General features: G+C 54.4%; 1 protein-coding gene across 1 annotated transcript; it reads left to right on the forward strand.

Annotated features, from left to right (window-relative positions):
- Positions 1 to 212: 212 nt before the first annotated feature.
- On the forward strand, positions 213 to 12,698 carry MMD2 (monocyte to macrophage differentiation associated 2). The gene is made up of 6 exons (XM_075528587.1): positions 213 to 290; positions 2,451 to 2,611; positions 6,103 to 6,177; positions 8,373 to 8,474; positions 10,095 to 10,164; positions 12,495 to 12,698. Exons 1-6 carry the CDS (start codon positions 213 to 215, stop codon positions 12,696 to 12,698), a joined length of 690 nt encoding a protein of 229 aa, XP_075384702.1.
- Positions 12,699 to 14,794: the final 2,096 nt, after the last annotated feature.

A 14,794-nucleotide genomic window follows, 5' to 3' on the forward strand; every position in this document is an offset into this window, starting at 1 on the left:
GTGGGGGAAGAAGTATTAAAGAACTAGACGGAAGTTGTATGTTTCGGTTGTAACTCTTTATGGGAGGAGAAAGCCCTGTCTTTGTCCTGAGGAGTGCCTGGTGGTTTTGAACTGTGGGCCTTGTGGATCACAGCCCAATGTGTAACCACTACACCACCATGGCTCCCTCCCACAGCTGAGCTTCTGTGGAATTATGCTCTCCTTCCAGGTTCATGAACCACCGTGTCCCTGCTCACAAGAGGTACCAGCCCACGGAGTATGAGCATGCCGCCAACTGTGCCACCCATGCTGTGAGTTGGCGCTCAGGGAGGGGTCGGCGTGGAGGGTGGGTAGGGAAGGGTGCGTGCAATGCCAAGGGAGGGCCATTTGGGTAAGCTGGGGTGTGGCGCCGAGTAGTGTCTCTTGTGCCCCATGAACCTTCCGTGGCTCCCTGGTACCCAGCACCCCATCCGACACTTTGGCGGATTCCTGGCCAGGTCCCACTGCTTGGCTGCCACCCTCAGGCTCCTGCCACTCTGCTCTGCTCCCTGATTCCTAGATCAAAGGCAGTCCTCATGCCTCAGCATGTTCCCACTGCTTGGAATTCGGCCACCTCCACCTCTGAAATCCTCTTAATGTTGAGAGAATAGAAAACAAAAATAAAACATATAAAGCAAAAAAGCCCCGTTGCTTGGTGATCCAGTATGTGTCCAAACAGAACTCTGTTCCACAGTACCACCCACACCCCCGTGGATGGCTTTTTTGGAGTAGACTGCCAGGCCTTTCTTCCGTGGTACCTATGCGTAGACCTGAACCTCCACACATTCAGTGAACAGTCACGTGCTTTAACCATTTGCACCACTGTTGCCTAAATGTGTCTCTGCAAATATCTGCCCGGAGGGTGGGAGTTCTGAACTCGGTTTTCCTGAGCATACAGGTCTCATCGGCCAACCCAATGTCCTGAGCTGGTAGAGGGGTGCTTACCCAGGCTCCCGGCAACAGTGGGGTCCTGGGGATGCCCAGAAGCATGTGGTACCCTGAAGCTGTGAAAACCCACCCAAACCTACCACCATACTGTGATTCTGACTCATAGTGATGCTCCTTACAGGAGCAGACAGCCTCATCTTTTCACCCCCTGGAGTCGCGGTGGGGATTGAACCACCGACCTCAAGGTTAGCAGCCTGATGTCTAATGCACAGCACCACTAGGGCACAGTGCCAAATCGTTTATGGAAAACCCAGTGCCATCCAGTCAATTCTGACTTGGAGTGACCGTATAGGGCACGGTAGAACTGCAACTGCCCCTCTGGGTTTCTGAGAACAATCTTTATAGGAATTGAAACCCATGTTTTTCTCCCATGCAGCATCAGGCGCCTTCAGACTGCTGACCTAGTGCTTAGCAGCCCAGTGCAAGACCACCATGCCAGGGGGCTGCTGGGTTAGTCCAGTTGACTAGACTCGGTTCCCAGCCTTGCCTCCTCCTCATAGATGCAGGGCTGATTTCTAATATGCAGCTCTTGTATATAACACAACTCTATTCGATAAAATGAACCTCTGCTCTGTAACATACAGTTCTATTCTATAACACGCAATTCTACCCTGTAACACACAGCTCTAGTCTATATCACACAGCTCTGGTCTGTAACACGCAGGTCTGGTCTATAACACGCAGCTCTGGTCTGTAACATGCAGGTCTGGTCTGTAACATGCAGGTCTGGTCTGTAACATGCAGGTCTGGTCTGTAACACATTCTACTCCAACAGGAGTTCTCAGGAGCGACTCGGTGACACTGGTTTCTGGGAGCAGTGGTGATAGGACTTGTGCCTTCATTGAAGGGGTCCCAGGTTTGATTCCAGGCCTGTGCACCTCATGTACAGGTACTGCCCCTCTGTCAATGGAGGCAGCTGTCTTGAGATCCTGAGTGGTCTCAGCCGAGCTTCCAGACTCAGAGGGACTAGAAAGAAAGGCCTGCAGATGGATTTCTGAAGCCCCAAGCATCTGATTGGCAGGGACCCTGAGCATGGCAAAGGGTCAGGGAGCAATCTGTCCCTTCATTCAGGGTTGGACCCAATGGCAGCTAAGGACAACAAAGTAAAAGCGCTTTTTAAGGAAAAGGTTTGGACAAATTCAGTTCAGGCTTGGTTTAAAGGAAGGCAGGCGTGATCCTGTCTCTACTTTTGCATTCAACCCATTTGTGAAATAAAACCCTAGGTCTAGCTGCTTTTTGCGCACCCAGAAGCCACGGATCTAGAACCTTCTCTCATGGAAGGAAGTTCTGTTAGAGAGCTGTGGTCAGGGAGAAAGGGAGGAAAGTGGGCTGGGGAGGCTCGGAGCCTCGGTGGAAACACACACACACATACACACACACCCCTCTGAACTGATCCCCCCAGCACCTGTCCTCTTCCCCCCTCTGAGCTGATCCCCCCAGCACCTGTGCTCTTCCCCACTCTGAGGCACCTGTGCTTTCCCCAGTTCTGGATCATCCCGAGCATCCTGGGCAGCTCCGCCCTCTACTTCCTGTCGGACGATGAATGGAAGGCCATGTCCGCCTGGGTCTATGGCGTCGGCCTCTGCGGTCTCTTTGTGGTGTCCACCGTGTTCCACACCATCTCTTGGAAGAAACGCCACCTCAGGTATCTCCCGCACAGCCCCCAGGGGTGCTGGGGGCCGGGGCGCTGGGGCAGAGGGGTGGTGTCAGGCTGCGGAACACGTGTGCTCTTCGGCTTGGTTTGGGGTTGGGATGAGCGCTGGCAGAGCAGACCGGTTTCCACTCACCGTGTGCACCCCCTGTTGTACCTAAGCGGGGTCTCCATCCTCACTGTCCCGGCCTCTCTCCATTCCTCCTGGGTTCCCGCCCCTCCACCCTTCTGGCCGCTCCTTCCCCTCCCTGCCTGCTGAGCTTTCTCCCTGGGAAAGTGCTGTGCTTCCCGCCTCCGGGGTCCCCGCAACGTGGCTGGGCCGCTGGTCTAGGGGTGACGCGTTGGGCTTCGATCCGCGTGGTCGGCAGTTCGAAACCAACCGCGGCTCCTCGAGAGAAGACTGGGCTTTCTACTCCCGTAAAGTCACAGTCTCAGAAACCCAGCAGGGTCTCGGTGAGTCGGCATCCATTCAATGGCAGTGAGAGTTTGAGTGAGTTGGAGCTCCGGTGGTCACCTGATTGGTTGAGTCCGTACCGTGCTGCTACTGGTCACCCGATTGGTCGAGTACATACCCCTCTCCTGCGCTACTGGTTACCGATTGGTCGAGTCCATGTCTTCCTGCTGCTATTGGTCACCCGATTGGTCGAGCCCATATTCCGTTGATGTTACTGGCCACTTGATTGGTTGAGTCCGTATTCCGTTGCTGTTACTGGCCACTTGATTGGTTGAGTCCGTATCGCCCTACTGCTACTGGTCACCTGATTGGTAGGCTTGGCTTTCGTTTGAACCACCCCCCCATGGAGGGTGAGTTTAGCTCTTGGCCTAATGGGTCCACCAGTCTCACTGGCTCCGATGAGTTTTAATTTTCGTTTGCATTTCTTTCCGCCCACTCCGCACCAAAAAAACCTAAATTCCGTTGTCAAATCTTGTTGATTCCAACTCGGAATGACTTTCTCGGTCAGGGTAGACGTGCCTCCTGGGTTTCTGAGATGGTGACGACGGGACCAGCAAGCCTCGTCTTTTTCCTACAGAGCGGCTGGTGGGTCGAACTGCTGGCCTTGCGGTTGGCAGCCCAGCTCGTAACCATGACACCACCGGGACTCTGCTGGACCGTCTAATGTGGTCCATTTCAGAGCAGCGGCTGTTGGTGATAGCTGGGTGCCATCTAGGTCTTCTGGTCCCAGCATCTTCACTGCCCGGGTTCACGGTCCATTCTTTGGGTTAATTGTTTCCATGTATCTTTGATTTCTTCCTGCTTTCTGGCTCTGGGCAGAGAAGGCTGGATTGTCCCTGGGAGAGGAGTCAGCCCACCCCTGGGGCGGCCAGGGATTGAGTTCTACCTTTCACGTGTCAGGAGTGAACCCAAGCCCCTGGGTGGCAATAACCAACAATGGGTGCTGGGTGCCCTCTTGACAAGTTGGCGGGTTCGAACCCTCCCCACAGCACGGTAGAAGAAAGTCCTGGCAACCTGCTTTTGTAAGAAAACCCCGTGGGGCATCGTCCAGGTTGTAGCACACGCGTTCATCGCAAGGTGGAACTGGCTCGGGGGTAGCAGCTGTGGTTCCGTTTACAAGCAAACTCGCAAGGGCAGAAACCGAATGGCCCTGTTTACTGCACTGGTTAGAGTGTTTTCCCTGAGCGTCCCTACCCGGCGGCAGCACGGATGCGAGAGCCCCTCTTTCACGGAGGATGACCCCGAGGCTCCAGGGGGATCAGCCTGGCTGAAGACCCTGCAGCTGGGAATGTCCCGGGCTCCCTGAGACACCTGCAGCCACCTCTGGCCCGGCAGCAGCCACTTGTCACCCACTGGGTGCTCCCCAACTGCCTCTGAGCCCCTCGATTCTGCTGAATCCCACCTGCCCATCTGTTCCCACCCCCCGGGACTCCCCACAGCATCGGTTTCCTGTGGAGTTTGTTTTCTCTCAGCTTTGGTGGCTGGCGGGGGAGGGGGGTGTCCAAAATCAAAATCAAGGTGCTGGCAGGGCCGTGCTTCGTCGCAAGGCTCGAGGTAGAGGAGGGTCCTCTCTCTTGGCTTTTCCAGCTTCGGAGGGGCCCTAGGTGTTCTTGGTTTGTGGCTACCCCACTCTGGTCCCTGGCTGTGTCTTTGCCTCCCTCCTCTCTGGGTGCTTTCTCCCAGGGCACCAGACCATTGTGTGGGATGTCACCTTATTCTGGCATGCCTTGTGCTAACTAGTTTTAGCTGCCAACACCCTTTGCCAAAAAGTTCATGCTCATGGGCCCTGGGGGTTTGGATTTCAAGATAGCTCTGGGTGGCTCGGAGCCCTGGTGGCGCAGAAGGTTACTAACTTTAAGGTCAGTAGTTCCAAACCATCAGCAGGAGAAAGAGGAGGCTTTCTGTTCCCGCAAAGAGTGGCAGTTCGATCCTGCCCTCTAGTGTCGCTCTGAGTCAGCATCGACTCCAGGGCAGTGAGTTTGGCGTTTTGGTTTCGGGAGACTCGTGACTGCCCCTCAGTGGTAGAGCTGAGATTCAGGTGCAGCCCTTCTGCTCCACCGCCTGGACCCTGAGCCCTGGGCTAAGATGACACTCAGGCTCAGAGCCCGGAGGGGCGGGGGAGGCCCCGAGGTCAGCAGCCACACGCTCTCTTTTGCTCCAGAATTCTTCCACAGTCTGAGGTGGTGTGACAAGCTCAGTCCTGGAGGGAACCTGAGCAGCTGAGGGGCACTGGGGAAAGCAGGAGGGGAAAGTTAGATCTTGACCTTCAGGGGCACAGGGACCAGGCAGGAGGAGGTCTGGGAGTCTAGTGCTAGTCACACAGAGCAGCTGGAGCGTCGGGTCCACCTAGAGGGGTCTTGGAAAAAAGGTCCCGCAATCCATTTCCAGGAAGATGAAACCAACCACCAAACCACATCCACTGCCATCGAGTCCATGCCAACTCACAGTGGCCCTGCGGCCAGAGCATAATGGCCTCTGCCGGCTTGTGAGGCTGTCACTCTTTACAGGAGTAGAAAGCCTTATTGTTCTCCCATGGCAAGGCTGGCGGGGTTCTAACCGCCGACCTTGTGGTGAGCAGCACAATGCGTAATCCAGTGTGCCACCAGTAAGAATTCCAGAATACCACCCAGAAGTCGACTCAGTGGCCTGGAGGCGGTAGCAGACACCCACAGCTGTCTTGCTGCGGGTGGCAGCACTCATGCCCCCAACGAGAACACCGGAGGTGCGAGGCCATTCCGGCGCCTCATAAAAAAAGCCTGGTGCTCTTCTACAAATCCAACAGGGAGCAGTTTGATTCCGCTCTCTTGGGGTTTGCGGGAGTTGGAACTGGCTGGACCACAATGGGTTTGGGTTTGGGGTTAGTCACTTGCAGGGGGGTACGTGGAGGCCTGAGGGCCATGCTGGGTGGAGGCATGGACTCTTTGAACCCTGTCCCCCACCACAACCCTGGTGGGGGTTTGTCTGGGGCCTGGCTCAGAGTTCCCCCAGCTGTCCTTGTCCAGGGCTGTGACCACTGGCCTCTCTGTCCTAGGATGGTGGAGCACTGCCTGCATATGTCCGACCGGATGGTCATCTACTTCTTCATAGCAGCTTCCTACACACCCTGGTGAGTGTGGGGCACCTCGTTTCTTGCTTTCATGCTTTTTATAGTCAGTCGGTGGGTGAGACCTCCACCCACACAAAGGGTACAGGCATAAGGCGTGTCTCTTCCTACCCAGAGGCAGCTGCTCATCAAACTCACTCAGCCTGGTTAGAGTTCAAAGATGAGGTCACAATGCAAAAATGGAGGATGACCACATCAGATTACCAAATGGAGGGTGGTGTCATTGTTCATTATGTAACAGCCACATTGCATTGTCACCAACTGCCAGATCACACCATCACCTAACTGACAGATCACACCGTCACCTAACTAACGGACAGATCACACCATCACCTAACTGTCAGATCACACCATCACCTGACAGATCACACCATCACCTAACTGCTAGATCACATCACCTAATTGACAGATCACACCATCACCTAACTGCCAGATCACACCATCACCTAACTAACATCACACCATCACCTAACTGCCAGATCACACCATCACCTACCTGCCAGATCACACCATCACCTACCTGCCAGATCACACCATCACCTAACAGACTGAAGATTACATCTTCACATAACAGACAGATTGCAGGATCATCTAGGTGCCATATTAATCATCAGCTAAGTGCCAGATTAAGTCTGCACAACTCCCAGATCACATCACTGCATAACTGTCAAATGACATCATGCATAACTGCCTAACCACTGAGAAGTAGCGGTGCCATGGAGGAAAGACCTGGCAGCTGCTTCCTTACAAATGGCTGCTAAGAACGCACCGGTGGTTCTGCTCTGTCCTAGAGGGCTGTGGGGTCAGACCGACTCAACGGCGGTGAGTTGTCGTCGTCATTTACAGATGTATAATATAGAACTCTATATCCATGGAGAGGAGCCCTGGTAGTGTAGTGGTTATGCGTTGGACTGTGATCCAAGAGTTTGGCAGTTTGAAACCACCAGCTGCTCCGTAGGAACAAGACGGGGCTATCTACTCCTGTAAACAGTTCCATTCTTGGAAACTTACAGGGCACTTCAACCTTGTCTTATACGGTTGCTATGAGTCGGCATCGACTCAATGACAATGTGTTTTTTTAAATATGAATATATATGAACTATCTATACACACGTATGCACAAGCTGGGTAGGCGCACACCTGCATATACATTATCCCAGACTATCTATGTATGTGTCAACGTGTGTTACCTGCTGTCAAGCCGGGTCTGACTCATGGCCACCCCATGCCAACAGAAGGGAACACCCCTCGATCCGGCGCCATCTTCCCACTTGTTACGCTTGAGTTCATGGCTGCAGCCACTGTGTCAACCCATCTCATCGAGGGTCTTCCTCGTTTTCGCTGCCCTCTACTTTCCCAAGCATGATGACCTGCCCCTGGGACTGGTCTCGCCTGATGGAATGCCCAAAGTAAGCGAGACGAAGTCTTGCCGCTATCCTGGCTTCTAAGGAGCGTTCTGGCCGCACTTCTTCCAGGACAGATTTGCTTGTTCTTTCGGCTGTCCGGGGGACTTTCACCTGTATCCACCAGCACGGCAATTCAAATGCATCGATTCTTCTTCGGCCTCCCTTACTCAGTGCCCAGCTTCCACACACACAAACTGTCGATGCGTCGTCGGTGCCCAGCTTCCACACGCACACACTGTCGATGCGTCGTCAGTGCCCAGCTTCCACACGCACACACTGTCGATGTGTCGTCAGTGCCCAGCTCCCACACGCACACACTGTCGATGCGTCGTCGGTGCCCAGCTCCCACATGCACAGACTGTCCTTCAGGAAGAAGTGCCGCGCAGAGCCGTGCTGCTGCACAAGCAGAGCACACTTCTCCAGGAGAGATTTCCACATCAGTTGCTTCTTACTCTGCATGGAGGAGGAGAAACCCACTTAGGATCCCACCACGTAACACAGGGTTTGGGTGCTTCAGTGCTGGTGGACTCAGCCAGTTCGTCTTCCCACAGGCTCTGCCAGGTCAGGCCCCTCTTCTTGGCGATGCCCTTGTTCTTGGTCCCTGCGCGTGACCAGCCTGCTACTTGCCCGCTGACAGGTGCTCATTGTTTCAATCTGCCGTGTGCTCTTTCTGCTTCTGCAGCATCTGCCTGGGAAAGCCTGTGCACCCATGGGGACAGAGCTTCTCTGGGGACAGGTTTTCTGGGTCAGTCATCGAGGGCTGGGTGCCCATGGGCTCCCTCTCTCTCCCAGGCTGACCCTTCGGGAGCTGGGCCCCTGGGCCTCCCACATGCGCTGGCTGGTCTGGATCATGGCCTGTGTGGGCACCATGTATGTCTTCTTCTTCCATGAACGGTAAGCCTGGCCTGAGGGCCCCGGGAGGGTGGGTGCCCCTGCAGGGGGCCCATTGGGCGAGAGTCCAGGGTGGGGACTCTGCCTGGGTTCTTCCCAGTGTTAAGACTATTCAAGACCCACAGAACCAATCTGAATAGCTTTCTGAAAAGACACGGTAGGTTCGTAGACCCTGTCAGCTGGGTGCTCGGCAGGCCACCATTCTTCTCTAGGCTATGAGTCTCAGGGGTCTCTAGGGAGATGTGTAAGTGGCATCAACATCAATAGGTGATAGATGGATGGATGGGTAGATACATAGATGATGGATAGATAGATGGATATCGATGGATGGGTATATAAACAGATAGACAGGTCATCAATGGATGATAGATCTATGACTATATGGGTGAATGGAAGGATGGGTGGATGGGTGGATAAACAGATCAATAAAAAGTAAATAGATGGATGAATATATGGGTGGGTGGATAGACGGATGCTAGATAGATAGGGAAATGGATAGACGAATATTTGGATCAATAGATGGAAGGATGGCTGGATGCATTGATGGATGCGTGTATACACAGATAGGTAGGTAACAGATGAATGTAGACATATGACTGTATGGGTGAGTGGAAGGATGGCTGGATGCATTGATGTGTGTTTGTATAACCAGATAGGTAACAGATGGAAGGATGCATGGCTGAATACATGGGTAGGTGTATAAACAGAGAAGAGATGGAAGGATGGATAAATTGATAGACAGATGAATATATGGATGGGTGGATAAAGATTTATATCAAGGTACTGGTTCATGTGATTGTTGGGGCTGACAAGCCCACCACCCATAAGTCAGGTGACATGCCGGAGACCCCTGCAGTGTTGCACCCCCAGAGGAGAGCACCCTGCCAACATGTCAACTGATAATCTGGAGACAGCACAGCCTAAGGAAGCTCCCCTTTCCATTGGTTGATGGATCCCATTATTACTGGATTATAATGTGGAAAACTACTACATTGCATGGCAGAACAGCCACTGGACTGGTGATTGGCCAAACCGCTGGGCCCCATAGCCTAGCCCAGCTGATGCTGTGAAGACAGATCACAGGAGTGGCTTTGGGAGTCGCACTCCCTCCAGCCCCATCCTGCTCAATGAGAGGGCCTGGAATAATTCAGTGGGGAAAGCAATGGGGAAAGGAGCACAAGAGAGTGCCTGACCCCTGAGTCTCAGGGCCGGCAGAGCCTGTCAGGATCATGTAGACCCAGGATGACAAATAGACTTCCAGTTAGTGGATGAGATGGAGAGTGGCTGTTTGGACACTGTGGGCCAGGATGCTGTGATCGGATAGTGATGTCTGCCACTGCCTGGAGCATGGAGAGTCAGGAGGCATTTTAGCCCCAGTGTTGGCAATCCCTGTTCTAGCCCGTGTCTGTGTCACCGCTGTGGAAACTGAGTCTCCGAGTGGGAAAGGGGCTCTCGACACCACTCTGCCCGTACCTGCTAGGGCGTAGGCGGGTATCACCTGAGCCGGAGAGGTCCAGACAGCAGGAAAGGTGCTTCTTCTTCCTCCTCAGAACCAGGGAACGGGCTGCTGCCTCCTCCTGGGGAGGCACGCTCTAAGGTCAAGGTGGCATGTCTTCCTGCCAGGTACAAAGTCCTGGAGCTGCTCTGCTACATCGTGATGGGCTTTTCCCCTGCCCTGGTCATCCTTTCCATGGTAAGTTCCCCCACCCCCTCCACCATCTTCCAGGTGGGGTCCTGATTCTCAACATGGTCAAGGCCGACCTTCCCTTACCTGGGGGGGGGGGGGGAAACTGAGGCTCAGAAGGGTGACGTGACTTGCCAAAAGAGGCAGAAGAACTTGGAGGTTAACACAAAAGGCTTGGGTTCTCTATTACGCTCTGCCCCTAACTCTGAGTTGGGGGCCCCTGGGTCTATTGAATCATTATATATATATTGTATAATGAACTATACATCAAGTCCTTGCTGTTGCTCAGTGCCATCTGGCATCCCTACATGTCGCAGAAGGAAACCCTGCCCTGTGCTGTCACCTCACCGTCCTTACTGTCCTGGAGCCATTGTTGCAGCCACCGTGTCCACCTGTCTCCTTGGAGGGGCTCCTCTTTTTCACGGCCCCTTGACTTTACCACACAGAATGTCTGTCCTTGTCTGGAGACTGTTCCCTCCAGACGAAGCTTCGGCATCCTCGCTTCTAAGGGGCAGTCTGGTTGTCTGGCAGTCCGTGGTCTTGTTCATATCCTTCGTCAACAGCATCATTTTGAATTATGGTAAATGCCCTGGCCTCCCCGCTACTCATAGGACATAGCAGACCGGCACCTGGGGGCTTCTGAGGCTGGCCATCTTGATGGAAGCAGGCAGCCTCACCTTTCCCCCTCCAAGTGGCTGGTGTGTTTGAGCTGCCGACCTTGTATTGAATAGCTCAACTCGTAGCCCACTGCACCATCATGGCATATTTCATAAAATGTATTGTACTGTAAAATATAACTAAGCAAGGAGACATTCCTACAATCTTAGGCATGGTCTAGCTCATGTCATTCATCAATACCATGGCAAATATCCATATGCATGTGCATTTTCAATCGGCGGTTCTCAACCTGTGGGGCGCAACCCTTTTGGGGGTCAAATGACCATTTTACAGAGGTGGCCCGATTCATAACAGTAGCAAAATTACAGTTATGAAGTAGCAACGAAGACAATGTTATGGTTGGGGGGGGCACCACAACATGAGGAACTGTATGAAAGGGTCGCGGCGTGAGGCAGGTGGAGGACCGCTGTGTTAAATGGACACATCACTGGGTTTTTGTTGAAGAGTCGCATGGTGGCTTGGTTTCTGTCCAACCATTTGAATCCAAGTGACTCAGTGACGCGCCCTGCCTCCTTCACCGTGGGAGCACATTCTCACTGCCGCGCTGTTTGCTTCTCAGTCACCCATCTCCCTGCTTCCTGGCAGTCTGGTGTTTGTGCTGAGGTCACTGTCAACTCTTTGGCTTGCCCCCTCTCAGTGCTATTGAGTCCATTTGGCCTCCTTGGGAGTCGGGCCAGAGTAGAACCGTGGGACAGGGTACCACTGCCCAAGTGCGTTTACAAGGCTGTGAATCTTGATGAGACCAGAAAGCTTCACTTTTCTCCCGAGGAGTGCCTGGTGGTTTTGAACTGCTGACCTTGACACTGCAGTGAGCAGCCCCCTCTCTGCCCCGCTGCCCCACCAGGGCCCCTCATGCTTGGTGACCTGAAGGTGAGTCAGCCAGTGGCCCCTGGGGTTCCCGTTCACACACGTGCACAGCGGACTCCAGAGGGACGGTTTTTAAGCAGGGCTCTGCCATCAGACCCGGGGGTGCCTGCCGAGCCACAAGACACACCTCAGTCTCACGAGGGCGCCGTGCCAAAATGACCGAGGATACTCTTTGTGCCCTGGCGCAAATGGATCACAGTGTAAGAAAATGAAATGCCACGGAACCAGAAGCACCAACATCTGGCCCGTTTTTTACTTACACGGGAGAGTGTGGCACTGTACTGCCATGCTGGGCCGATCAGCACAAAGCCATCAGTTCGAAACCACAGGGAGAAAGATGAGGCTTTCCACTCCATCGAGAGTTACGGTCCCAGAAACCCACAGGGCCAGTCCTGCCCTGTCCGACAGCACCAGGGGCGCTGTGAGTCTGGATAGGCCGGATGGCAGTGTGCTGGAGGTGGTTCTTGCTGCTTTAGTTTAGTTTCCATGTGGATGTGCAGATTGGGGCGGGGTGGCGGTGGCTTGTTTATTCTCCCTTTACAAACACACTGAGCTACTTCTCCACTCGGGTTCTGCAGCCCCGCGGCGGGCTCCATGGCTGTCACCCCGAGGCACCCACCTGTATTCCAGTGGGTTGTTGTGGCGATGACCCTAGGGGACTCGTGAGGCTCGCAATACCGTGCTTGGCCTCTAGGGGTGGTTTTGTTTGGGGGCCGTGGGCGCGACTGGTTCGCTTCTCTGATCTGTGCTTCTCTTCTTGTTTGTTTGTTTGTTGTTGTTGTTTTTCATGACAGCCCAACACAGAGGGCATCTGGGAGCTAATGACGGGCGGTGCCTTCTACTGCTTGGGCATGGTGTTCTTCAAGAGTGACGGGAGGATCCCCTTTGCCCACGCCATCTGGCACCTCTTTGTGGCGTTTGGTGCTGGCACCCACTACTATGCCATCTGGAGGTACCTGTATTTGCCCAGCGCCCTGCAAGTGAAGGTGTCCAAATGAGGCGGCAGTGCACACTCCACGGTGCCCCTGGGCTCTTGGGAGCAGAACACGGTGGGCGTATCCCTGCAAACCCTGGCCCACGCCCTCTGCCCTCCCACAGGGAGAACTCATGATGGGTCTGAGGTTCCCTCTGGTAACAGCCAGCCAGACCATCGCTCTGGTCCCAGGTGAGAGCCCAGACATTTAGTCCGGTGGGCTGAAGAGAGCTGTCTCTGAATATAGCCTGAGGCAACCCAGGCCCCAATAACTAGTCCTTTAGGCCCTGAGACATCTGACAAGGAATCCGGTGCGTGGTGTAGACCCGACTGGGTTTTCTTGCTTACCAAAGTCCTGGCTGGGAAATTGCTCCTCCTCAGGACAAGCCAGCTGCCCGCCGGGCAGGTGTGTCTGGGTTAGGGAAGCATGGGGGACTGTGGCAGACATCACTAATCAAGCACAGCACCACTGCTGTGGTTTCAAGGATTCTTTTCAGCACGAGGCTTCAGGCAGCCTCATCCAGAACATTTGGTCCTCAAGATGCAACCTGTTGCCTTTTCTGCCCTGGTGGGTTTAGAAGTGGGACTGTGGTCACAACATGTGCCTGCGGGGGACCACTCCCACCTGCTGCTCTATCACCTTCTCTTCCTTCCACCCCCCACGCCCCGGTGGGGAAGACCTGAGCTAAGGAGACCAGGGCATCCAGTTCCAGAAGCGCCCGGGGTGCTGCTCTACAGCTCAGGGGAGAAGCCAGCATCTGGGGGAGATCAAGCTGCTATTTGGCCAGTTCTCCTGGTTCAGAACATTCCCCAGAGATCCTGACACCCCTCTCGGGAAGGGGCACAACAGTCTGTGGGGACAGGTGTGGAACATGCTCACCTGTCCCCTCTTTTTGTTGCCGTTGCTACATCCCTATTCTTCCCCTGGGGGTGGCAGCGGCTCTCAGAGACCACTTGCTTCCCCCACTGCTCCAGCAGGAAGTGAGTGGACCTCAGCCACCATTGAATATGGATCTTAGCAGAGAATCGGGGCGACCCCTAAGCCTGAAGCCCCAGAAGCTGGATCGTAAGGTGTAGGGGAGGCTGGCCTCCCATCACCCTTCCCCATCCTGGGCTCAGCAGCTGCAAAACGCACTTGGACACAGCAGGGAAAGCGTGGGGAAGGGTGGGTCCAGCTGAGAATCTCAGGGTCTCAGGGTGAAGCAGCAATCTTGAGTCCCACAGACCCCATTCTGGGACTCCCTCCCTGCGTCGGGGAGGGCAGAGAGGGGCAGGGAGAAGCCTTACACTTTGCTCAAGTACCGCACACATCCACACCAGTAGGACTTGATGTGGACATTCTGCTGGGAGGTCTGAGCTGGGAGAGGGGCGGGGAGTGTGTGTGTATGTGAATGATTTGCCTATAGTTTATCTGCCCTGTTGAATTCACCATATTTCCCATCAGTCGGGGTCAGGGTCAAGAAGCCCAGGTGGCACAGTGGTTATGAGTGGGGCTGATAACTGCAGGGTCAGCAGTTCGAAACCCCCAGTCACTCTGCAGGGGAAACAGTTACAGTCTAGGACCCCACAAAGGCAGTTCTATCCTGCCCTATAGGCTCGCCATGAGTCTGCATTGACTCGATGGCAATGCGGGGTCAGGGTCAAGGGCTCCGGGGGGAGGGAAGGCTGTCCAAGGAAGACTGGGGAGGGGCTCACTTGGGATAGGATCCGGGACACTGTGACTTGACCTCCAGCTGGACCTGTGACCAGGGACGACAGCTGATCAACAACCTGAGGGGTCACGTTGGCTCCTGGGGCTACTGCCACTGCCCCTCCCCACTACGAACCATCCCATCCCCACCCCTCTGCCAACCTCTCCATTGAGAAGCTGAGCTGGATAAAGGCACCTACCGGGGCCTGTGCTAGGCACTGAGGCACGTAGTAGGGTACTTGTCGGGCTGCTAACCGTTAGGCCAGCAGTTTGAACACATCGGCCACTCCTTGGGAGAAAGAGGAGGCTTTCTACTTCTCTAAAAACTTACTGTCATGGAAACCCACAGGGCCAGCTGTGCTCTGTCCTCTAGGGTTGCTACGAGTCAGACTGGACTCGATGGCAGTCGGTTTGTTTTTTGTGTGTTTGTA

Source organism: Tenrec ecaudatus, chromosome 12 (assembly GCF_050624435.1).
Source record: "Tenrec ecaudatus isolate mTenEca1 chromosome 12, mTenEca1.hap1, whole genome shotgun sequence".
Taxonomy (NCBI): domain Eukaryota; kingdom Metazoa; phylum Chordata; class Mammalia; order Afrosoricida; family Tenrecidae; genus Tenrec; species Tenrec ecaudatus.